Raw genomic sequence first — 24618 nt, 5'->3', positions numbered from 1 at the left:
GTTCCAAGCCCCACCCCCGAGTGCCGGGCCCCCTCCAGAGGCTCCCATGGTCCTCCCTGCCTCCTGGCCGAGCCTGGGCAGGGCCGGGCGCAGGGCTGGGGGCAGACAGGCCCCGGTTTTGCAGCTGCAGGCCAGGCCGGGAGCTTTATCTGGCCAGGTCCCCTCAATCTCGCCTTGAATGTCCAGGCCAGACTGACCTGGCCCAACTGTCGACCACCACAGCACTTTTGTTTGCATCTTCCTCTTCCTTTGAAGACTCTGCTGGCCTGTGGACCCCGTCTGCTGGCAGCTCTGGGCTCCTGCCGGGCCTGGGGGGGAGGGGGTAGCACTTGTTTATGGCTTTGAGGAAATGGAGGCATGCGGGCTCTGGCTCCCCGTCAGCAGAAACACACCCCCCACGTTGTCTGCTCCATGGGGGGAGGGGACCCAGGGGCCGAGGACAGAGCAGCAGGAACTGCGGGGGAGAAGGGGACACCACTCCTTAGGCCATGTGCATGTTTCTCTCTTTTTTTGGCTACGTCCTGACGGCTTCTCTCTCTCTCTCCCTCCCTCCCTCCTGCCCACAGTGGCCCATGAGCACCTCAAGGAGAGGGGACTGTTTGGCCTCCCCCCTCCAGGCACCAACCCCTCAGACTATTACCACCAGATGACCCTCATGGCGGGCCACCCTGCACCCTATGGGGACCTGCTGATGCAGAGTGGGGGTGCTGCCAGCGCACCCCATCTCCACGACTACCTCAATCCAGTGGATGGTGAGTGCTGAGCTCCGGTGGGCGCAGGGAGCAGGACAGGAGCTGGAGTCTGAGGAGGGTGCTTGTGCTCCTTTCGTGGGTGAGGAGCCCTAAGGGGGGTTCTGGGATCCCTGCCATGACTGCTGTCCACAGGCGCCCGAGTCTGAGCAACTCCCACAAATACTTAGTCATCGCAGGCCAGGACGTGTTTTAGGAATTGCAGACTAGGGAGCAAGACACACTCATCTCTGCTTTCATGGAACTTATGGCGCAGTAGGGAGAGACAAACAAAGCCAAGAATGGGGTAGGAAGACCGGGTGGAGTGAGGGTGCAGTCTTGAATGAAGAAATAGAGAAATCCTCCCTGGGAAAATGATATTCAAGCAAAGAATTGAAGGAGGTGAGCAGTACAGAAATATGCAGGAAGAAGAATCTGGGCACGGGGAAATAGCAAGTGCAAAGAGCCCGAGGCAGCAGTGTGCCCTCTGCACTCCAGAAAAATCCAGGAGGCCAGCATGCCCGTCACCCAGTGAGTGAGGGGCAGGGGGAGGGTGGGGCCAGAGTTCCAGGGCTGGCTGTGCAGGCTGGTCGGGGTTTGGTAAGACTTTGTTCGGCTTGAGCACGATGAGGCCCTTGGAGGGGGGTGGACAGAGGAGTAATGAGATCTGACTTATTGTTAGAAGGAATCCCACTGTGGCTGATCTGAGAATAGGTTTAGGGGCAAGGTGGAAGCAGGGGGTCCAGTTAGTAGAGGTAGGGAGACGTGATCACGTTTTAGATAGAGCCACAAGATTTGTTCCCAGACCGGATGAGGAGTTCAGAGGAAAGAAAGGCATCGAGGACAACACCAGGGTCTTGGTCCTGAGCAAGTGGAGGCTGGCTGTCAGTGATGGAGCTGGAGGCTGCAGGCAGGGCCCCTTGGCAGGCGGGAGATCCAGTGTTCTGGGTAGATAAAGTTCTTGTTGCCCATAATATACCAAGGCTTCCCTTCCCGCCAAATACTATGCTAACTTCACAGGGGTGCCTGTGGCCTCCTGACCCTGAGCCCCTGTGGTCAGCATGGAACGCCCCTTGGAGGAGGGAGGAGGGGGGAAAGGCTAAGTGCCGGCCTCCCCCAGTCAGCGTCTCTCCACCTGCTGTTGCTAGAGCCCGGCCCAGAGATACCCAGGGATCCAGGCCAGGCAGTGGAGCTAGGACCCCAGCGAGGGGCAGGCAGGCAGCTTCGGCAGATTTATTCTCCTCCGGCCCTGCCTGGGACGGTCTTCCCACTCCCTGGTGGTAGGGAGCACCCAGGCCTGTTGGGCAGACGGGCTCCAGAGGAAAGTCCTGGTGCCTGCCAGGCTGCATGGCTCAGGGTGGGCCCCTGCACCCCTCAGCCTCCTCCCGTCCCCCAGGACCTCCTGTCCACCTTGGCACCTGCAGCCCCACCTCATTGGCTGGGAAGAGCCAAGCCCCTCCCTCCCTCAGGCTTAGCTGAGATTTTGCCTCCTCTGGGACATATCCCCAAATGCCCTCTCCCTCTTCTCCTCTCCTCTGGATCCTTCTTGTCTCTGTCTGCCCTACTCACCTCACACCTACAAGAGCCACCTTGTGTGATTCCTGAACCCCGCTGAGCCTTCCCTGTCCCCCCCCCAAAGGCATGTCACTGGGGAAGATCCCTGGGGTCCTCCCCACACCGGCTCTCATCCCGTGTCACCCTAGTCATGCCCTGAGGGGTGCCATCAGAATCGATCGATCCCCGGGTCTGTCCCGTCCCTGTGCCTTCCCCAGGATGGAGTTCAGTCCAGGACTGCACACAAGTGTGGGGTGTGAGGTAAGGCCCAGCCCCCTGAGCACACACACACACATCCACAGGCCTTCCTGCTCAACAGGGAGGTGGGGTGGGGTGTCAGCGGCTGGTGAAGCCATGTGTATATGCCACTTGTCCAAATTAGAGACCAGACAATAGGTACAGTACAGTGCTCAAATAGCCACGTCCAAATGTCGCATCCTCCCATGCAGGGCCTGCCTCCCGAGGCCTGTGGGTGGCCGGTACTGGGCCAGCGGGACAGCGGGCAGACACAGAGAAACCATGGCGCAGGGGTCTGGTCAGGCAGGTGTCCCCAGAGGGCAGGAGAGGCCGAGTCAGCAGACATGAGCACGTGCTGTGCGCCTGTGTGAGAACTGTCTCTATCCTGTGCATTCCCATGCATTCTCCCCTGTGACTCCCCTCAGCCACCTTCTGAGGCTGGAATTACTATCTCTGCTTTCAGAGGAGCAAACCGGGGGCAAGCGAGTTGGGGTTTCAAGGCCCGCAGTACCACACGTCTGATGCCCCGAGAGCCGTGGCCTCAGGGGAGGGCCTGCAGGGCCCGATGAGTTCCAGCTCCGCCCAGAGCAGCCTCGCCAGAGCGGGGTGCCTGGAGGGGTGGCCATGGGAAGGAAGTTTGGGTAGTGAGCCGCAGGCAAGTCTAGGCCAGCACCACCTCTGCGTGTGTCCCCACTGTGGGAACTGGCCCAAGGTGGTGGGGACACTGGATGGGGTCCGGACGGCGAGTCCCAGCCCCACGCGCAGGTTGAGCGAGACTCGCCATTGAGTAAGATCGCGTGTGTGCACTTGGTTCAGTGCCTGACGCGGCTGCTCAGTCAGTGCTTGTTCCAGTCTCTTTCTGTGAGTAGCCTTTTCCCTCTTCCGCAACTTCCCATCTTTTGTCTCTGTCCACCCCGCGCTTAGCCCAGTGCCATGACTCCTCCTGGCCACTGCCCCATGCCTCCCATCGGTCCCAGCCCCAGGCCTGACACACCTGACTTGTCAACCGTCCCGGCCGTCTATGACCTGCCACCCTCCCTGCACTGCCGTTCAGCTCAGGCTCGCTCCGCCTCCAAGCTGCCTCGCGGGGATCTTCATCCCCTCTGCCATTCTGTGGCTCCCGTCACCCTCAGGGCAAGATTCAGGCTTTATACCCTGGTTTAAGTGGCCTTCCCCTCCAGCCTCGTCTCCCCTGCCTTGCACACCTCCCCCCACCGCCCCGATCCATCTGCAGCCACCCAGACAATGGCCGGGCTCCTTCTGCCTGCAATGCCACTCCTCCCTCCAGCCTTGCCCAGCTCGGCCCTGCACCCGAATCCAGCCCCAGCTCAACCGCATCAGCTCTGCTCGCGCTCCCGCCCTTTCCTCCCACTGGGTGCTGCTTCTCTGTTAACAAACTGGGGAGCCCTCCACGTCCGGGAGCTTGGCTGCCAATGAGGCAGGCCTCCGTGTTTGCAGAGTGACTGAGTGAGCGAGTGGGGGTGACAAAAATAAAACCTAGGATAGAAACATGGAAACTGATAGGGGAAGACAGTCTGGCAAGCAGCTGCTGGCTTGCAGGGAGCCGGGGAGGTGGCTGGGAAAACAGGCCGCTTTGTTCTCAGGGGCGCTCAGCATTTGGCAGCCTCTGGGGCTGAGCCGGAGCACCGGGAGATGAGCTCACCAGTGGGCGTGAGAGCGTCCAGCTCACGTCGGACTCATCACACCCACCCATGATCCTTTCTCCACCTCTCCTCTTGGGAGCGTGATTGGCTCCAGGGTGGAGAGGGAAGCGTCTATCGTGGGCCCAAGCAGGCATATCAGTTTCGCAGGCTGAGGCATGGGGTGGGGCTGGGGGATTTTTCTGAACCCCGAAGGGTTTCAGAAACAGATGATTCTTTTCCTTTGGTCCCAGTCACTTACGATCCAAGCAAATCAAGAGTAGTCTGACAAGATATCCTGTATGTGTCATGACTTAATACAGTTTTTCTTTTCAAACCGGTTCGAACTACAACCAGAAACTTTGCTTCCGCTTTTAAAAATGTCTTAGGCATTTCTGTGCAGCTCTGATCCCCACGTGGATGTGTCGTGCCCATGCATCCCTGAGAGAATGCCCAGGCCTGCCTCTGGGCTGTCCCCAGCCTCTCCCCTCCTCTAAACTGGGGAGCAGGGAGAACCCACCAGCTCCAGGGCTCTGTGCTGCTCCCAGCTGCATGGGTCTGGGGATAGACCTTCCCATCGAGTTTCTTTTTGCTCAGCTTCTCCCAGAGAGAATTGTGCCGGCTCAGAGCCCACCTGTGGAAGGGTCCTGAGACTCTGAGGACGTGTGTGTTCACGTTAGGAAGCCTCCCATAAACATGGCCATGAACACGTAAGGTCTGTGCAGGTGCAGGGGGCCTTAAGAGCTTGTGGGAGGTTGAAGAGACTAGCCCTGCCCTCTCTCTCTCTTCCTTCCTCTCTCATTCATTCTGAGGGTATTTCTTGAGCACGTCTTATGTGCCAGGCATGGTTCTAGGTGCCAGGGATGCAGCAATGCTTGGCACGCCAAGTCATGCCCTCATGGTGCTTCTTGGCAAGACACAGAATATCCATCCCCAGGCCACCCCACCTACCTCAGCCTCCTTCCTCAGCTCCCTCCCTTCATGTTCCAAGAGGAGAGAACTTTCCAGAGGCTTTGAATGTCAAGCTGGGGTGTGGAGACCAGGTCTGCTGGACTGTGTGGGCGACCCCCATAGAAGGTGTAGGAAGGCCACCTGGGTCCACACCCATCAGGGCAGGTGTCCCCAGCCCTCTCGCTGGTAAACCACCAACACTGTTTTTACCTGAGACGAGTGCCATCGGCACGATTCTTTGTGTAACAGTATATTTTTAATACACTCACCTTTGGGGTTAAATAAATAGATCTTAAAATAGAATTAGTATTTTTTTCCTCATATAGGAAACCTGATCATATCTGAGGAAGACGTCCGTGTCCCTGTCTCCATAGGCCTAAAATAACCTCCTCTGGGTCGAGTATGCATCCTACGTTGAGGAGAACCCCACGGGGCTGGGGAAAGGCAGGGGGCAGACAGGCCTCTGATGGGCCTCTTGCTGGAGTGCAGATCCCAGCCCTGCCCTCCTCCCAGGGCACGGGGCCGGGCCACAGGCAGGACCCAGGGCATCTCCCGTGTCCCTCCCTTGCCACGGGCTTCCCAGCCTCCTGGTGGTCGATGAAGGCCCGTCGCCTCCTGTTTTTAAAGGAGGCTGATTGATAGCAGGAAGAGAGGGAAGTGGTGCTTCTCAGGGAGGTAATGGATAACCGGTCAGGGAGTCCAAGGCTATCACTCTGCCTCTCCGTTCTCTGGAGGGCGGCGAATTCACTGGCTGTCACCAGGGCCTTAAAATGAAATCTTCTTGTTTTATGCTGTTGAATATTGGTGATTTAACAGCAGAATGGTAGCCGCCACAGCCCCACCCCCACCTCCTCCCACTGCATTGAGAAGATTGAAATGTTTCCGATTGAAATGTTGTCTGTTTACGGCCCATATTTCCTCTGAGCTGTATATTTTATTGTCATATTGACACTAATTTGACTTGGATGTCACCTCTGTTCTGACGCCCGTTCTTTATGCCGCCTGCGGGTCCAAGGGGGTTTTCAGAAACCAATTACATTGATCACACCACAGAGAGGCGGGAGGAGCTGCCAGAGGGACTGTCGGAGGCATCAGTCGGGCAGGGAGTCCGTGCCCAGCCTGCAGACAGGAGGGAGACTAAGGCAGAGGAGACCAGGCCACGGGGCCCAGAGGGGCAGGACTGCCATGCGGGTGCAGGCCCTGGCCGAATGGTGTATATGGCTCGTCTGGTGAGCCTGCACCCACAGTCCTGGGAGACCGGCGCTACGAAGTCACCCTATGGGCCAGGAACCGGAGGCCCTGAGCCCGAAGTTTCTTTGTCCGCATCACAGAACTAGGAAATGGCCAGCCTCTGGGCTCCAAAGTCTAGACGCTCTCACTTCCCCCGTAAGAGGGGGTGAGGGGGCTGTGGGCAGCTAAATGTGGGGCAGGTCAAGGTCCTCCAGCTGGGTTTCCTTGAGCATTTCCTCAGTGAGTCCGGAAGATAGTGGCTGGGGCAGGGCTGTGCAGGAATGCTCCAGAACCAGTGACGATTCAGAGCCCACGAGCCAGGCCACGAGACTGTGTCCTGCTGTCCCCAGGGGAGGCGTGTCCCAGTCCCATGCTCAGGACAGCGTCTGGCCCAGAGAAGGCTCCTGGGACATCGTGCTGGGACACAACTCTCTCCACCACTGGCCCCACGCCTGCCCTCCCCAGGTCCTGTAGAGATGGGTCCCTGTATCCCTCCTGCTGCCCTCAGCCCAGGTTCCTGGGTCCTCGGGACATCCCCCCGGAGCGTGGGTGGTATTCTGCTCACTAGCCCATAGCAGCCCCAAGGTGGGTCCTGTGGGCCCATCTTGCAGGTGAGGAACCAGCTCAGGGAGGGCCAGCAGCTCGCGCAAGGCCACCCAGTCCAGAGCAGTCAGGCAGGATCAGAGCGTGGTCTGCCTGGGCCCGGGGCCTGTTCTCAACTCTCCTGCCCTTCCTGGCCGCCCCCGGGAAAGCAGCAATGTCCCTGAGCATGCTGGACTTAGCTAAGGCAATCCCAGGCACCCAGCAAACCCTGCCTAGTACTGTGGCTACTGCTTTTATCACTCACCTGGACGGTGACCTTCACGGAAGCCCGGGGCTGAGGGTCCTCCCTGCTCGCGGCCCCGGTAGTGACCAGCCCCACGCCTGGCATACTGTCAACATTGACAGGGGGCTGATGGGTGAATGAACTAACACACGAATGAGCAAACGAAAGACCTAGTGGTTGAAGCAGGGTCCCGGTGCCGGTGGCAACAGGAATGGGGTGAATCGGGCGGCGTCTGCCCAGGTGAAGGCCGGCTGGTATCCGGTCACCCGGCGGCTGACAGAAATCAGCACAGACTCATCCACAGATGAATGGACGGCACAGCTCTGCCAGTCCCCAGTCATAAATCACCAGCGAAGCCACAGGAAATGAGTGCCAGGATTTTCTTTCTATTTAGTAATTTATCAAGGGAAGAGGCGCATTAATAAACATATTTCCCCTGAGGGGTGGGAATAACAGAGACGAATGTAACTGTCAGATTTGGCCTGTTTCCTCTTGTTAGGGGCGCAGGAGAGGGTGGGAATCCAAATATTAGCAGGAAAATCTTTTTTAAAAAATGTATCACACAGACGAGTGTATTTCTTCCTGTATACGATGTTAGATCTTCCCTCCCACCTCGTATTTCTCCATTTGCCTCAGTCCGTTAAGTAATAGGAATCTTTGGGAAGATTCACTTTTGCATCTTTGATTTGCCTTCGAAATGAGGACTGACAAGGGGTGAACTCAGTGAATAGGAACAAAGAAGCCTAAACGTGCCCGAGTGAATGGACGGATGAGTGAATACTTTAGTGACGGGCGTGCTGCTGTGTGGCCCAATCGTGTTTTCTAGACGTGCTGTCCTTGACTCCAGTGGTAGCATTAGGCTCACCCTGCCCAGCGAAACCGTCTTCCTAGCCCCTAAGGAAGCTATGTGAACTCTCAGTTCCATTTTAGAAGGTCTGGGTTTTAGACACTTCCGTGCTCTCCGGGTGGTCCTGACAATAACCCAGTGAGCCACGCTGCACTGCCCCCACTGTACAGATGGGCAAAGAGAGGCTCAGGAGGCTGAGGCATGGGCTCCAAGGGCAAGCGTGAAGTGTTGGGTTCGGTATGCCCGCTAGCGCCGCTGTGTGTCCCCACATGGTGTGCATGTGTGTCTGTCCGGCCCAGCCCCCACCCCTCCAGGACATCCTTCCCCGCAAATGCCTCTCCCCCTCACCCTGGGCAGAGGCGGTGTGCTGCGTGGTCTGCCGGCCAACTGCCTGATCTCCAGTCCGTTTCTGTACTTTCCCTGGCTGCGCGGCCGTGGGCAAGCCACTTGCTTTGTCATTCGTAAAATGAGTGATAATAGCCCCTTCCTTCTAGGGCAGTTTGCACTATTTAATATTTCAGAGATTAAACAAGTTAATATATTTGAGTGCTTGGAACCATATCTAGCACCTTCCGGGCCGTCTTTAAGTATTGACTCTCCGAGGCTGTGATTCCACTGTCCCTCACCACACCGTGCCCGTGCCAGGGGCTCAGCCATCACCGTCTCGCACTTGGGCTCACTGCTGAGCCTGCTGTCTGTGCATGCAGGTAGCAGTGAAGGGGCAGGACCCAAATTCCTCATGCATGAAGGCAGGAGAGCCAGAAGCGATCAGAAAACCACACCAGCAGATGCTGGCCAATGGGACACCTGTTTGGATTGGGGTGTGGGGGACCTTCCCAACCAGAGGATGTCAGGATGCTTTCTCTGGGCAAGTGGTAAACCTCTGAGGCTTGAGCACAGAGAGGCGGGAGGAGAACTTCAGGCAGAGGAATGTGCATGTGCAAAGGCCCTGTGCAGAGAGGGAAGGCAGGTGACCTGAGGGGGGAGCTGGAAGGTGGCTGGAGCAAAGTGTGGGATGTGGGCAGGATGAAGCTGGAGAGGTGGGCAGGGGACACCCACAGAGCTGCCAAGCAAGCCACCCTGAGGATTTGGGCCTTTTTCCTAATAGCACTGGGGAGCTCTGGAGCTCAGCAGGGGGCACAGGGACAGGATTCAGTTTACACAGCTCTCCAGGCTGCAGTGAGGAATGTGCCATCCACAGAGCAATTAGCTAAGGGCTGAGGATGACCAGGGTTAGTGGTGGGCTGGAGGGAGCTGGGGGAAGGTGGGAGAAAGGGGACCTGTGGGCAGCTTCGGGGGCAGACTCGGTCGTGAAGTGGGTGAGGATGGGGAGGCATCAGGCCAACTCCCGGGTTCCCTTGTTCCCTCTCTGCTGCCATGTGGGTGGTGGGTGCCTGCTGAGCTCAGTCCTGCAAGATACCCGTAGTGACCTCGAGCTATCTTTCAGCCAGCTTCTGGGGCTTCGTCTCCTCTGCACAGCCTCGGAGGGTGTTTATCCCAGTGGCCCAGGAAGACAGGGGCTTCCCAGGGTTGACAGCCAAGTGTGAGCGGCTGGGGAAGCGCCAGGCATGGGTGCCCCCAGGGCCCAGCAGTGGAGAGGCTAGGGGAACGCCAGGGTCTGAGGCGGTGGGGCCGGGGCTCTGCTGAAGTTTGCAGGTGTAGCTGTGGGCTCTGTGCGCTCACACAGGCTCAGTATGCCCTGAGCCTTCTCAGGGGCTGCCTGGCATGGCGATGGGGGCTCAGAGATCCAGAGGCCATCAGCCCTGCTGCCAGGGTAACCTGCAGCCTCCCTGGAGGAGGGGGATCTGTGGGGTCCAAGCAGTTCTGAGCAGACAGAAGGGAAGAAGGTGGGCAACACGAGCCCAGCAACAGCCGAGCACCGGCAGCCTCTAGAGCTGTATACAGGCCACCCCTCCAGCCCAAAGGGAGCCTGAGGCCACTGAAGAGGCACAGAAAAGAGGTGTCATGCAAGTATCCAGAAACTCAGAGCCATGGCCGTGCATTTGGGGGCCCCTGCTGTGGGGCTGGTGCTGCTTGCACACATTACCTGCTCTCCTCCTCACCACGGCCCTGAAGGTCGGAACCAGGAAAGCCTTTCCCAAAGAAGAAACCAGAGTTCAGGGAGGGTCTGGACAGGGCAGGAAACGGCATGTGGGAGTTGCCCTGTTATGCTGTCAGACCATTTCTAGGCCACTGTTTGTCCAGAGGAAAGACCTAGAACCCTGACTTGGGGGAGGGGGGACTGTACAGGGGAGCAGTCTAGAGCCATGGCAGCAGAGTGTGACCCCAAGGTGAAGGAGCCCTGTCTGGGGCAGGCTGTCCTCCCTTCCCGCAGTTCTGTATAGGTGAGGGGTGAGAGCTCCTGCAAGGGGTGGGGGGTGGGGGTATGCCTGCGTATCGTGAGTGTTGAAGGTGACAGGTTCCCGAAGCCTCAGGAAACTCCAGAAGCCAGGACACGGGCTGCCACGGGGGGGGGGGGGGCTCTGTAAGGGCACTGGCCTTGCTGTTTCCTGACCTGGTGCTGGTTTCACGGGTGGGGTCGCTCGGTGAGAGGCCACCAAGCTGTTCGACCTTTATGGTTGATGTACTTTGCTGCCATGCCCGAGGCGCTGCTGAATCCAGCCCTGCTCTTGGCAAAACGGATAGGAAAGGCACTAATTTACGTTCAGTGAGCGTGTCCTCTCGCCCAAGCGCTGACCTGCGTTTCTCCCAGCCTCACCACACTGTACGGGGATCCGTCCCTTTCTGCAGAGAAGCAAACTGAGTTTGAGACAGGCTAGGTCCCTAGCTCAAGAGCACCCCGCTGGAAAGTGGCAGAGCCTCAGTTCTCATTAGACCGTCCTCAAAGGCTCTTCCCTCCGTCCCCCACCTCCCGCTCCCCCGATTCCATCCCCCTACAAGCACAGTGACGCCTGGGGTTGGCTGTCCCCACAGTGTCGCGTTTCTCCAGCCCACGGGTGACGCCCCGCCTGAGCCGCAAGCGGGCGCTGTCCATCTCCCCGCTCTCGGACGCCAGCCTAGACCTGCAGCGCATGATCCGGACCTCCCCCAACTCGCTGGTGGCCTACATCAACAACTCCCGGAGCAGCTCGGCAGCCAGCGGCTCCTACGGGCACCTGTCGGCAGGCGCCCTCAGGTGATCCCTGCCTACAAGTGGGTGGCTGAGAATTGGGAGGCGGGCCGGGGGCCGCGTGGGGAGGGGCCACGCTTTCATCCCAAGGAGACAGACAGGACTTGTCACACTGGTGAGTCAGCGCGCTTGCAACTGGTTCAGGAATTCAAAACCACTAACGAGCACATGGAAATGTGCCAACAGTTGAGTCTGGCTCCATGTGCACATTCAATTCCCAAATACATTTTTCTGGTGTGAAAAGTGACGTTTACTGGGCCTGGCATGGAAGATTCCATCGTGGAACCAAAGGTGGCTTTCTTAGTATTTCAGCAGGTGCCATGGAGTAGCCACGGCTGTTGGCCACTGCTGGGGACCACACAAGGCAGTGACACTGACTTGGTTCCCACTGGTCTCTGAGCTGGCAGCAGGCCTCCTGCCGTGGTCACAGCACGGCGTACCCAAACCTCAGGGACACCATTCACCCTTGTGTGTGAATGTATGCCCCCCCCCAACCACCTTCTCTGAGCTCATGTCAAGGTGGCTCACTCACATGGCCATTGGCAGGAGCCTTAGTTCTCTTTATGAGGGCCTCTCCGCAAGGCTGCTTGAGGGTCCTCCCTCCGCGGCCGCTGGCTCCCCTCCCCCGCCCCCAGAGTGAGTGGTGCAGGAGAGAGCAAGGAGGAAGCCACAAGCCACCCGTCTTGTATGGCTTAGCCTCCGAGGTCACCATTATTCCACAGTTTCCTGTTCTGGAGAGAATGGCCCGTATGCAGATGACAGGAAGGGGCCTGAGGTGCAATCGAAGTGAAAGGATAGAGGGGACCATGTGAGCTGGAGGGCCCAGGCCACTCTTCCTGGACAAGGGGGCATCAGGACCAGCCTCGGGCCCAGCGAGGTTCAGACAGTCCGGGAGTGATGATACACGGGTGCATCTGAGGTGTCAGAGCGGTGAAGGGCCGGGGTGTGGGATGAGATGCCTGGCTCCTCCTGGGGCCCAGCCTGCTGGAGGGAAGGCTGTGTCTTGGGGCAGTGCCCAGGGGTGAGCACAGAAGGGGAGGCCTGAGAGGGCAGGGTGTGGGGAGCCGCTGCTGGTTCCCGAGCAAAGTGAAGCCGTGCTGGCAGAGAGATGAGCCATACTCGCCTCCCAGTCCCTGGCAGGGTCCTGTCTTCCCCCCGCCTCCGTTCCTGACTTGTGCGCTCTTCTTTGCAGCCCCGCCTTCACCTTCCCCCACCCCATCAACCCGGTGGCCTACCAGCAGATCCTGAGCCAGCAGAGGGGCCTGGGCTCAGCCTTCGGACACACTCCCCCCTTGATCCAACCCTCGACCACCTTCCTGGCCCAGCAGCCCATGCCCCTCGCCTCCATCAACGCCACGCCCACCCAGCTCAGCAGCAGTGGCAACTGTCTGAGTGACATCACCCAGGTAGATGGGTGCAGGGAGCACAGGGCGGGTCACCGGGCTCTTGGGACCCACGAGGGCTGATCGTTGCCCTCTTACGCTGGGAACTTGTAGAAGGACTCTGGGCACCGGTCTGGCTGGTGGGATGTCTGCTGGGCAGCGGCCAGGGGATCCAAAGGAGATCTGGGCTGGGTCCTGACCCCCTCACGTTACCTTGGCAAGTACCCAGCCGATAAGTTCTGCAGTTGCCTGTCTAATCAACGTAATGAGTAGACAGAGAAAGGCTAGAAGTCAGAGTCTGGTAGACAGAGTACTATGAACGGTTTAGTCTAAGAGCTAGGTTTACAAAAAACCGTCTTACATGACCTTGCCAGCCGGCCTTTGATGTGGCGGGGCTGTGCTAGTATGACGTCTGGCACGCAGTGGGTGCCGTTAGTATTTGCTGAGGGAAGCCCCATTTGGCAGAATTATAGAGACGGTATTGGAGAACGGAGAGGCATAGGCTTTGGAATCAGTCTGACTGTGTTTTGGAGCCTGACTCGCTGAAAGCTCCTTCAGCCTGGGCTGACGCGCATACCGAGTGGGGCCTGCCGCCTAATTGGCTCATTGTGCACATACGTGAGCTTCTGTGCCCAGAGCCCCGTGTGGATCCGGTCCTGGTTAGCACTCACAATGACAGTTCTTGAGGTGCAGTGACCGCCCAGGCCAGCCACCTGGCAGGGCACTGCCCAGACGTGACCACGTGCTGGGAGGAAGGCAAGACTCCACCCTGTCCCGAAAAACTTCTTCCAGGATGCCCTCCGTCTCTACCCCAGGGCTCCAGGCAGCCGCCTAGCGCCTGCCCCCAGACAGTGGCTGTCAGCCCTTGTCTCCACCCGCCACTGTGCCTCTGGCCCCCTTCTCCTGAGCAGCAGGCCCTTCTTTCCTGCTCCCTGGGCTGGCCCGGCCCTGTTCTCCACAGACGAAGAACTGCCCCTACTTTCATGCTTCGGAGGGCTGAGCAGTTGAGGCTGTTGGAACAGAAGTGATGGTGCCCAGCATCTCCCAAAGGGTGGGTTTCTTTTCCATTCCCATGGAGGCGGGGGCTGGAAGGCCGACTCTGGGCTCTCCCTGGCTGTGCCCCTGGCCAGAGGACCAAGTGGGGGGAGCCAGCTTCTGAAACTTCAAACACCGATGTTGGCCCAGTCCATGTGGAGAGGACCCAGAGGTAAAGTCCAAACAGAAGTTGGGGTGTCCTCGCCCTGCCCCTGTGTGACCGGCTCTCCCGCACTCCTCCCTCAGAACAAGCCGAGCAGCGAGTCAGCCGTGAGCAGCACCGTCAACCCCATCGTCATTCATAAGCGCAGCAAGGTCAAGACAGAGGCCGAGGGCCTGCGGCCAGCCTCCCCACTGACCCTGACGCAGGTAACTTGCTGGCTGGCCTGGCTGGCCTCCGGCTGGGTCAGCGGACCTGGGACCTCAGCCCTGGTGGTGAATGGATGAATGGACCACTGCCTGCGTGAACGAGTAAACCAGAGGGGGAGGGTACACCGTGAGCTCAGGGAAGACCCGAGCTGTGTCCCCAGCACCCCGCACGTCACATGCTCATCAAACACGTGTCTCGTGGAAGGATGGATGGATGGATGAACGGATGGATGGATGCCTGGGGCTGCAGCCGTCTCCACCCAGCACCTCACACAGGTCACTTGTGAGGTTGTGGCCTCTGTCCCGTTGCTCCCCCTCCCTGGAACTCCACCCTCACCCCATCCCCCTCATTGCTTCTGCACGCTTTCCTGACCATCCTGGATGACCTGACTCGCCTCTGCCCGGAGTGCCACCCCCCCCCAACTTCTAGGCCTTCTTTCCTGCCACTTGCCCTGCACTTTGGAGAGGCGGCACTTGGGAGAAGTGCCTAACTGGGCTCCACAGACCCGGCGTTTGCACAGGGACTGGTGCCGAGTCGCTATGAAATTATATTTTCTTTTTTTCTTTTAAGATTTTATTTATTTATTTGAGAGAAAGAATGCATGTGCATGTGGAGGACAGGGGCAGAGAGAGAGGGAGAGGGAGAGAATCTTAAGCAGACCTCACACTGAGCGGAGAGCCCAATGTGGAGCTCGATCTCATGACCCTGAGATCATGACCTGATCGACTGAGCCACCCAGGTGCCCCGAAATAATATTTTCTAATGACTTAATACACGTTAGAGGGAGTGAGTGGCATGGTGAGGAGGGAAGGAAAGGAAGATGAATCTTGGCAGGAAGGTGAGGAATGGAGAAACCCAGAGCCCGGAACTGGTCTGTTGTGGGGCTGAAACCCCTGTTCAGGTCCCTTTGGAGATCCTGCCACTTATTCGGACACTCTGAGACAGCAGGCAGAGACAGGCTCAGGTCTTGGAGCAAAGGCTTGTCATAGGGAAGGGCTTGGTGTGACGACTGCTGACCCCAGGGGTGAGCCTCCCGCCCCCACCCCCAGGCCTCTTATCATGGCATGATCTCCAGAATCACTAGCTTTGACACCAAGGATGTAAGGGATCTCCTGTCCCCGTCTCCCCTACACCTGCCAGACCATCCTTTATCAAACCTGTAAACCATCGGGCATGCTCTGGGCACGAAATATTGGGTCCTGTTATTGTCAGGCAAACAGAGGAGTTGGTGACAAATTCTTCTCCGCTCGCTGTGCCAAAGCATCTCGGCATGATGCATGGTTTCCACGAGGTCGGCCATCATCAGGGGCCGTTGAAATTGATGAGGACGGCACATATCCAGGGGAGATAAACATGCCGTAGTGGCGAGGACAGGCGCTGAGCCCCCGGGAGCTCCTGCCCTACCCCTCTAACCCAGAAAGACAGCACGAAGCCCTCCTTCCTGCCTGGCCTGGCTTCTCAAACGTGTCAGTGGAAGGAAAGCCGTTTATCACGAGAGGTTGTCACCGTGTTGCTCAGTGTCCTCATTCAGTGACCTGGCTCATTTGCAAGGTGGATGGGCGTGCTTCCCAGTGGCAGGCAGTGCAGCATAATGAATCCCCACTCTGCTTAAGCCCTCCAAACCATGGGCCAGGATGATGCCCAGCTCCAGCTGGAGGCCTGAGAGCACCCTCGGCCCCTCCGCCATCTTGCGCTCACACGTCCATCTGGCAGCTCGTTCGAGAGTCTTCTTGGAAATGAGCAGAACATGCGGCTTATGAAATAAGAAGTCAGTTTGCAGTCTTTATGACCATGCAGAGCAGGTGAAGGAGGCCACAGCCCCGCAGACCTGCCATGGCTAAGGTCCGGGGCTGGGGTGCTCCGCACCTTCCTTGGACCCCGTGCCTGCCCATGGACTTAGGAAACCACGTATGATTGTTTGCCTTGTCAAGGCAAGTGCATTAATTGAAAAGCACTCTGAGAAGCAACCAGAAGGTCCTCTGAGAGGAGCCCTTAGCAGCTCCAGTGGACGGTCGTTCAGGGGCCTGAGTCTGCGGCCAGCCCAGGGAGCCGCGAGGCCGATTTCCCCACTCCCAGAAATGGACTCAGCAGTAGTAATGAGGGTGATGGGTGAGCTGCAGCCTCCGCTTTGTGGTCTCTGGAGCTCGTGGGGGCTGGGGCTTCTGACCGTGGGGGAGGCTGGACCCCTTAGTCAGAGCTGTAAATGTTTTCCCCAGGGGCTCTTCTGAAAGGCAGAATATTCCCGCTGTTCTGTGGATGATTTGAAATGGAAAGCAACTCATTCTAACATATGCCTCTTTGCCTGGCTTTGCTCTGAGCCTGCCTAGCGAGCCAGCAAAAAGCCGGGGAGTTCTTGACATCCCGTGGAGGTCCTCCCTGGGCCTTCGTCCCAGCCTGGCACATGTGTGCCTCCCCCTCTCCCCCCACTCGCAGCCCGCCCCCATGTCCCCTGCTAAGGGGCCGCCCCCGACCAGCTCCAAGTCAGCACCAGCTGCAGTGGGGCTCCCGGCGGGAACATGCTCAGTCTTTTCTGGCGGTGACAGGCTTCGTGCTCTTTGAAAGGAGGTCCAGGCACCCGTGAGATAGGCCTTCCCTTTGCCACCTTGAATGGGACTCACGTGGGCCCCATCCTGATGGGGAGACTGGAGTGCAGACTTGGCTGTCACGAAGTCACTGGCTGCTCTACAGAGAGCAAGGTGGCCTCTCCCTGAACCCGCTCTCCTGGCTGTGGTGCACGAGTACAAACGCCCGCACGTGCTAGGGCTGTCGCAGGCAAGGGGGGCGGTGGGAGAATTTGCCGCAGTACGTTCACTCTACCCTGAGCCTGAACCAGGGCGCGCTGTGTGTCCCTGGGAGGAGGGGGCCACGTGAGAGTCCGTTGTCTGAAGGGCCGGGCCAGAGGCACGTTGGCTGTTCTCTTGCCTCCCCATACACGCTCTAAATAAAAACGCCCCCACCCTGATCCCATGGGGCCCACCCCGGCTCCCCCGGGGGAAACCAAACCAAAGAAGCGAAAGTCCCTGCCATCTTTTCTCCTCTTTCCTTGCCAAGTCAGTTGACCCAGGATGTGATAGGACATTTTGGTGATGACAAGCAAGCAGGAGAGAGGAAGGAGGGGCCCCAGGAAATCGGCCGAGTGCCTATATGTGTATATGCATATGCCTGTGCGTGAGGCTGTGTGTGTGCGTGCGTGTGCTTACGTGTGCATGCTCGTGCATACATGCATGTGTGTGGCCCTTGGCACAGATTGCCTGGGGCCGATAGTGACCTTTCGTCGGGAGCAAGTGGCTGGACGTGGCTCACCGTGGGTATGCTCTGCTTCCTCCCCCAGGAGCAGCTTGCTGACCTCAAGGAAGACCTGGACAGGGATGACTGTAAGCAGGAGGCCGAAGTGATCATCTACGAGACCAACTGCCACTGGGAGGACTGCACCAAGGAGTACGACACGCAGGAGCAGCTGGTGCATGTAAGCCTCCTAGCTCGGCAGCCTGCCCAATGGGCAGAGCTTCTGGGCCCTCTGCTGGAGAGAAGGGGCTGGAGGAGGCAGCTCCAGCAGATGCCTGGGCCACAGCCTCTGCAAGTGGGAGGCATAATTATTTATCTGGGCCCCACCTGCTTCTAAAAGGCCACTTATAAATACATACGTCGTAAAAGAGATTAAAACAAAAATAAGTAAATGAGAAAATTCAGGAGAAAGGAACAATAAGATGAAGCCAGGAGTAGAACGTATTCTAAAAACTAAGTGCTCTGGACTATAATTCAGGTAAGTATCTTATTTTTCGAGCTTCCTAGCAGCCAGTGCAAAAAGGGAAATAAGACCAGTTAAACCAGCCAGCATCTGCAAGATCATAAGACTGACCCTGAAACCTGGAATAAATTCCTCCCATGAAGGAAGGAATTCGTAATTTCCTCTGGGAGACCATTCCCAGAGACCCAGTATACATAAGTGCAGACAGGGTGTTGATACCCTATCAGGAGGCGGCTGCTTAAAAATTCCTGGATCTTGACAGGGCAGGACACCAGAGAGGCCATGGGACCTGGGTGTACCTTTCATGTCTTGTCCCTTGGTCCGCACTCAGAATTCTTCGACAGCAGCATTCACGTGATGTCAGTCAGAGGGTAGCCTGCAGTGGGAAGAGCAGAGGCTTCAAAACCGGCTACATCACAGCTAGCCAAGTGGTTCTGCACAAGTCACTTAACCCCCACGAGCCTCAGTTTTTTCCTCCTGTAGCATCAGGTGAACCCTCCGCTGCGAGGGGGTGAGGGTTAGATGGGTTACCCACGTAAGCACGTAGCGGATGGCATTTCATATGCGGTTGTTCCCTCCCACCTCCTCCTCCCTGTTCCCCACACCAGCCTGAGTGTTTCTCTCTTCTCCATCCAGAAGAGAAATTGACTTCAAGAATAACCCTCCCAGCCACCCCCTCCCCTGCACACACACATATATACACACAATTCTTGGGGACTGAGAGTCTGTAAAGATGAGCCCCACACCAGACTAGCAGTTCGATTGCTGGGTAGGGTAGATACACACGCTCTTCCCATCTAGAAGCCTCCCCAAAGGACTTGCTTCTCCCCAGCCCTGTGCATTCAGCATTTAGGACACCACCCACTCCATCCGGTCACGAGAGTTGCTCTCAAATACTGGAGGTTTCTTTTGCTTTGGGGATCAAACCCCCGCCCCCCAACCACCGCCGCCAATTCTCAAGTAGGAGACCGGGATTTCCTAGCAAACCTGTTGCAGCCGACATACCACCTGTGAAGCAGGGCTGCTCTGATCCCTCCTGGAACTTGAACATAATTTTTCAACCTGCACCATGTCTTCGGGTGAACGCGTCCGAGGTGGAGAAGGGGCCACTGGGGCTGTGAGTTGTAGGACGGATCAGATTAGATGAAAGGAGTGAGAGGACAGCACTCGTGGCCAGGGAGAGGTGGAGACGCAGACTTGAGAGGTGTGTTCAGTGGTGAGCGAACCGGGCCGCCCAGAACACAGAGGGAACTCCTCCGATAAAGGCATCAGGGGCAGGAAGTGCAGACTTCTGCCTGTGCCCAGGACTGTGCCTGGGGGCATAGGGGAGCGCCTCTGCTGGGCCCCCGGAAGAGAAGGCCCCTACGAGAAGAGAGCCAGCCCCTCATCCCAGCTGTGTCTTTCTCTCCGCTCCCTGGGAAGATGGATGGTGGCAGGCACACAGGCGAGCTGGAGACCCCAGTCGATTATTAACAATTTGTTGCTAAGTAAACCAATAAGAAAAAAATGAAAGGCATTGTCAGGAAGCATTTTTATCATTTGAAAGGCTTTAAAAATGGAAAGTGAGGCTAATATGATAAGATTTCCCTGGAAGTTCAAAGCGCTGTAGATTTAACTTGCTCCAACGCGGGCATTTGTATGCACGACAGCCGGGCCTGTTTCTCAGCGCGTGGGCCTGGCGGCTTGCTGTCTTTCTGGGCTGGGCGCTCCGACAGCCCCGCAGCTTGCAAAGAACGATAGCAGCACCATCCCGTAGAAGGACACCGCCAGCCACAAAGTCCCGCCACACATGTAACTTGACATTAACCTGGGCTCCCGTTTTAAGAGTAAAAGGAAACAGGTGAAATTCATTTGAAAAATACATTTTATTTCACCCAATATATCTGAAAGATGATCATTTTGACGTGTAATCAATATAAAACAGAATTATTGGATATTTTACATCTTTTTTTTTTATTGTCCATCTTGGAAACAGCCCATCCCAGTTGGGACCAGCCACATTTAAAAGGCTCAAAAGCCACAAGTGGCGAACAGCTACTGCATTGGAGGTGGTGGTGGGTGGGAGGTGGTGAAAGTGGGAAGAGGCACTGAAAACAGAGAGAAGAGAGGCGATGGGGCTGGAGGGAGCAGCCAGCCAAGACCTGAGTGTCCCACCCTCCCGGCCCCCTCGGGGGAAGCAAGCCCAGCCTGATCCGCACACAGATAGGACACGACCTTGAACCAAGAGGGAGATGGAAGGGGAAGGATGGGACCTTGATGGGGCATAGGGAAGCTCCCCTCGTGACCTTTAGAGAGAAGCCCTAGAGGGAGAGAAAATACTCAAGGTCCAATATATTTTTCAGTCCACTGTGTGAGTGGCTAATAGTCTCCCCCACATAAATAAGCAACCTCAAAGCCTAAGGACATAAAAACTGGCGGTCCCACACATATCCACCCATCCTAAGCTCAAAGGTAGTAATACCCCTGCTCCAGTGAGTACTGCAGCCTTCAGTTAAATAATCAAAGCAAGTGACTAAAATCCAAAGGGTCAACTCAGGGCAGATTGCTCTGTTCCCTGTGACAGAAAGCGTCTGTGGCCCGTTGCTCCGTATCACGGGAGAAACTACTCGAGGTGGCACACATGTGACGAGCCCGAGGCAGAAGCTGGAAGGTGTGGGGGCAGGCACTGGGGAAAAGAGGGAAGTAAGTCCGCCATTCCCCGGCCAGGGCAGTGCTGCCTGGGATGCGTCTGGGGACCCCTCCTCCAGGAAAGGCTTCTCGTTCTTGCACTTCCCAGCTTCCCCCGAGATGGTCCCGCCTGCCCCGGGATACCCGGCTCCCAAGGCCATGCCTCGAGATCAGTCATGCTGTCTTTGGCTGGCCTGCTTTACCGTCCTGGGCCGTCGTGTGCCAGGGACAGCCTCGCACAGTACTCAGAGCCCACAGCCCAGCATCAGGGTCAGAATGGAGCTCTGCCTGCCCTTGTTGATGGGGCCCTGCCGGGCCACGTAAGAATCTGGCCCTTGCTGAAAAGGGGCGGAGCCATCATCCCATAGGCTGCTGTCAAAAGTAGAGATAAGCATGTCTTTATGTTTCCATTATGATAAAAAAAAAAAAAAGGTATTATTCAGGAATTCCTGGGACAACAGGGGCAATCTTGGGAGAAGCTTCTCATGCACCAACCATGTGCATGTCTGCCTCGCTACAGTTCATTAGTGCCTACTAATTAGAGCCTGGAGCCCAGCCTGGGGTGAGCAGGATGCCCTTGCCCATCACAGATGAGCACTTTGATCACTGACTACTTGGGAAATGCCGCTGGGAGTAGCACACAGTAGGTCTGCAATTAGTGGCAGCTAATGGGAGCTGATGAGGAGGTGTGGCCTGGCACACAGGCGGCGGTCTTGTCGGCGGGGGGTCTGCACAGCCAGGTGGGGTCCGCAGCGCCGCGTGGCCGGACTCACGGCCATCCCTGCGCTTCTCCCCGGCAGCACATCAACAATGAGCACATCCATGGGGAGAAGAAGGAGTTCGTGTGCCGCTGGCAGGCCTGCACGCGGGAGCAGAAGCCCTTCAAGGCGCAGTACATGCTGGTGGTGCACATGCGCCGGCACACGGGCGAGAAGCCGCACAAGTGCACGGTGAGCGGAGCTTCCGGCGCGGCCCTCCCCCGCCCCCCCCTACCCCCTGCAGTCTCCGGAGGACAGCCGCGCCTCGTGGCTGATGTGGGCGTGGCTGGGCGTGGCTGGCCACGGGAAGACGTGGGTTGAACAGGCCAGGACAGCATCCCAGGGACCCACCTTCCCAACGTGTTGTCCTGTGTGCTTCTGCCCTGGGTCTTCTGCCCATGGGGGGTTCTTGAGACCCCTCACCTGTCTGCTGTCCCAGAATTCCGACGGACTGCGCATCTTGGTAACTGCAGTGGGGGTGTGCTGGCGGCTCTGCCGTTGTGCCTGTGTGGCCATGAGCCCCACGGCACAGCTACACCCCTGCACTTCGCTTGGCTGGCAGACCGGGGACGCAGGTGCTGGCTCAGTAGCACCCTGGAGTCTGCCCCCCACCCCCGAAAAGCTTCCCTGGCCAGTCAGAGCTGGAGCTATATCCCTTTGGTTGAATTTCTTTTTTAATTTTTTTGAATTTCTTTTTTTTCTTTTTTTCTTTAAGATTTTATTTATTTGAGAGAGACAGAGAGAGAACGAGCAGGGAGGAGGAACAGAGGTAGAAGCTGACTCCGCCAAGGAGCAGGGAGCCCAATGCGGGGCTCCATCCCAGGACCCCGGGGATCACCACCGGAGCCAAAGGCAGACGGTTCACTGACTGAGCCACCAGGCACCCTGAATTTCTTTTTTTAAAGTGGACACAAAAATAAGACCTTTTAGACAGTTTCCCTTGTGGTGTCAACAGAATTTGTGACTATGATTGGCGAGACCTTTTTTTAACACACACGACAGCTCCCTCTTTAAAAGGGCCGCTGGTCCAGTGGGGCACTGACGTGGTTGCGGCTAACGCCTCTGGGAGCTCTCTGTGAATTACCTTATTTTGTGATTCTGAGATAGACATTTTATTCTCATTTTAACGTCTCTGAAATGAGGCCATCTTAAAATTGGTGGTGACCGGGAGTCAATGAAATATGCTACCTTTGGCGGCAAGTTTTTTTTTTTGAGATAAAATTCAATGCCATCAAGTTCACCATTTAAAATACATACAAGTCAGTGATTTTCAGCATGTTCACTAAGTTGTGCAACCTGCACCACTAGCTAATTTCCAAACGTTGTCATCACGCCCAAAATAAACCCCAAACCTGTTTGCAGTCACTCTCCATCCTCTCCCCCCATTCCCTGACAACTACTAATCTGCTTCCCCATCTCTATGAATTGCCTTGTTCCAGACTATTCGTTAAAGTGGAATCACACAATGAGCAGCGTCTGTGTCTGGCTTTGTTTACTCAGCGTGTTTTCAAGGTTCATCCGTGTCCTAGCATGTATCAATATATCGTTTCTTTTTGTGGCTAAACAACAGTCTGTTGTACGGATAGATCCTAGTGTTTTTACCCATTTCCCCAGTTGATGGATATTTGCATTGTTTTCACTTTTGAGCTATTATGGAAAATGCTGCTGTGAACATTAGTGTATAAGTTTTCAATTCTCTTGTGTCTATACCTAGAATAGAATTGCTGGGTCATATGGTAACTCTGTGTTCAACTTTTTGAGGACCAGCCAGACTGCTTTCCAAAAAGGCTGCACCATTTTACATTCCCACCAGCAATATGTGAGGGTTCTGCTTTCTCCATGCCCTTGTTATCACTTGCTAACTTGTCTTTTGATGACAGTCGTATTAGGGGATGTGAAGTGGCATCTCATTGTGGTTTTGATTAGCGATTCCCTAATGACTGATGATGTTGCATCTTTTCATGTGCTTATTGATCATTTGTATGCCATCTTTGGAGAAATGTCTACTCAAATGTGTTGCCCATTTCTAAATTAAGCTATTTGTCTCTACTGTTGGGTTGTAGTAGTTCTAAACCATTGTCAGATTTATGAGTTTCCAGTATTTTCTGCCATTCTGTGGGTTTTCTTTTCATTTTCTAGATAGTTTCCTTTGAGGCACCAAAGTTTTTAATTTTGATGAAATCCAATTTTTTAACTCTTTGTGCTTTTGGTATCATATCTAAGAAACCATTGCCTAAACCAAGGTGATGAAGATTTATCCCTATGTTTTCTGTGAGTTTTATAGTTTATAAATATATAGTCTTATTTACATAAATATATACATATATATGTGTTATATATATATAAATATATATATATATATATATAGTTTTATAGGATAGCTCTACCATTTAGGTCTTGAATCCATTTTGACTCCATTTGGGTATATGGTGTGAGGTAGGGGTCCAGCTTCATTCTTTTTGCATGTGACTGTCCAGTTGTCCTGATCCCATTTGTTGAAGAGACTGCTCTTTCCCCCATCGAATAGCCTTAACACCCTTCTCGAAAACCACTTGACCATAATATATGAATTTATTTCTAAACTCTCACTTCTAGTCCATTGATCTCTATGTCTGTCCTTTTGATAGCACCACGCACAGACTTCATTACTGTAGTTTTGTAGTAAATTTTTGAAATTGGGACATGTCAGTCTTCCAAATTTGTCCTCCTTTTGCAAGATTATTTTGGCTCTTCTGAGTCCTTTGCAGGAAGCTATTTTCATAACATTCTGAGTGGCAGCAAACCATAGCCCCGTGGTATAAGCTGTGAGCTGTAGAAATAGATCAATGTACCAAATATCTCAATCACACTGGTCAGGAATAAAGGGGAGAATATGAAGACACATAAGAACCCAGTTCCTACTAGGGTTTATGTGTCATTCTGAGGGCAATTTTCATTGGAACATTAGATGCTATTGCAGTATCTTGGGGGTAGGTACAGAACCTTGTACAATGACCCATCCTTCTTCCTTCCTCTCTCCCTCCCTCTCTGCCGTTCTCTCTTACTCCCTTCTTCCTTCCTTTCTAAAAATGCTTCTTGAGTCCCAAAAAATGTTTTTTCATCAGATATTAAATACTGGGAACACAAAAATGAACAAGATCTAGAAGGTACCTGTTCTTGTGGAGCTTATATCCTATGGGAAGACCACATAACAAAATGACAAAGATTATAAATTGTGGTAGGAAGTATAAAGAGAAAAGGGTAGTCTTATGATTAAGAATATCAGAGAAATTCTCCTAGAGGAAATAACCTAAGGGATTGAGAGGGGGTGAGCCAGGCCAGGACCCAGATAGGGTTCCAGCCAGAGCAGACAGTGTGTGCAAAGGCCCCATGTCAGGAAGAACTTAGTGGGGCCAAGGAACTGAAAGGGGACCAGCATGGCCAGAGCGAGGGTAAGGGTGGCCAGCTCACTCAAGGATTCGGAGAACACTGGATTGGATTGGATTGGATTGGATTGGATTGGATTGGATTGGATT

At 55.6% G+C, this 24618-nt stretch overlaps 1 protein-coding gene across 1 annotated transcript in view; it reads left to right on the top strand.

The window, feature by feature from the left end:
* The window catches only part of GLI2 (GLI family zinc finger 2), a 265688-nt gene that overhangs the window by 226192 nt on the left and 14878 nt on the right, over window positions 1–24618 (top strand). Inside the window, exons 5-10 of the mRNA XM_034641957.1 lie at window positions 567–752; window positions 10948–11149; window positions 12336–12549; window positions 13807–13929; window positions 17262–17396; window positions 21146–21295. Of these exons, the coding sequence (XP_034497848.1) occupies window positions 567–752; window positions 10948–11149; window positions 12336–12549; window positions 13807–13929; window positions 17262–17396; window positions 21146–21295 (1010 nt within the window). The remainder of the gene's footprint in view (window positions 1–566; window positions 753–10947; window positions 11150–12335; window positions 12550–13806; window positions 13930–17261; window positions 17397–21145; window positions 21296–24618) is intronic.

Source organism: Ailuropoda melanoleuca, chromosome 2, assembly GCF_002007445.2.
Source record: "Ailuropoda melanoleuca isolate Jingjing chromosome 2, ASM200744v2, whole genome shotgun sequence".
NCBI lineage: Eukaryota > Metazoa > Chordata > Mammalia > Carnivora > Ursidae > Ailuropoda > Ailuropoda melanoleuca.
This window is presented reverse-complemented; position numbering and strand designations above follow the sequence as displayed.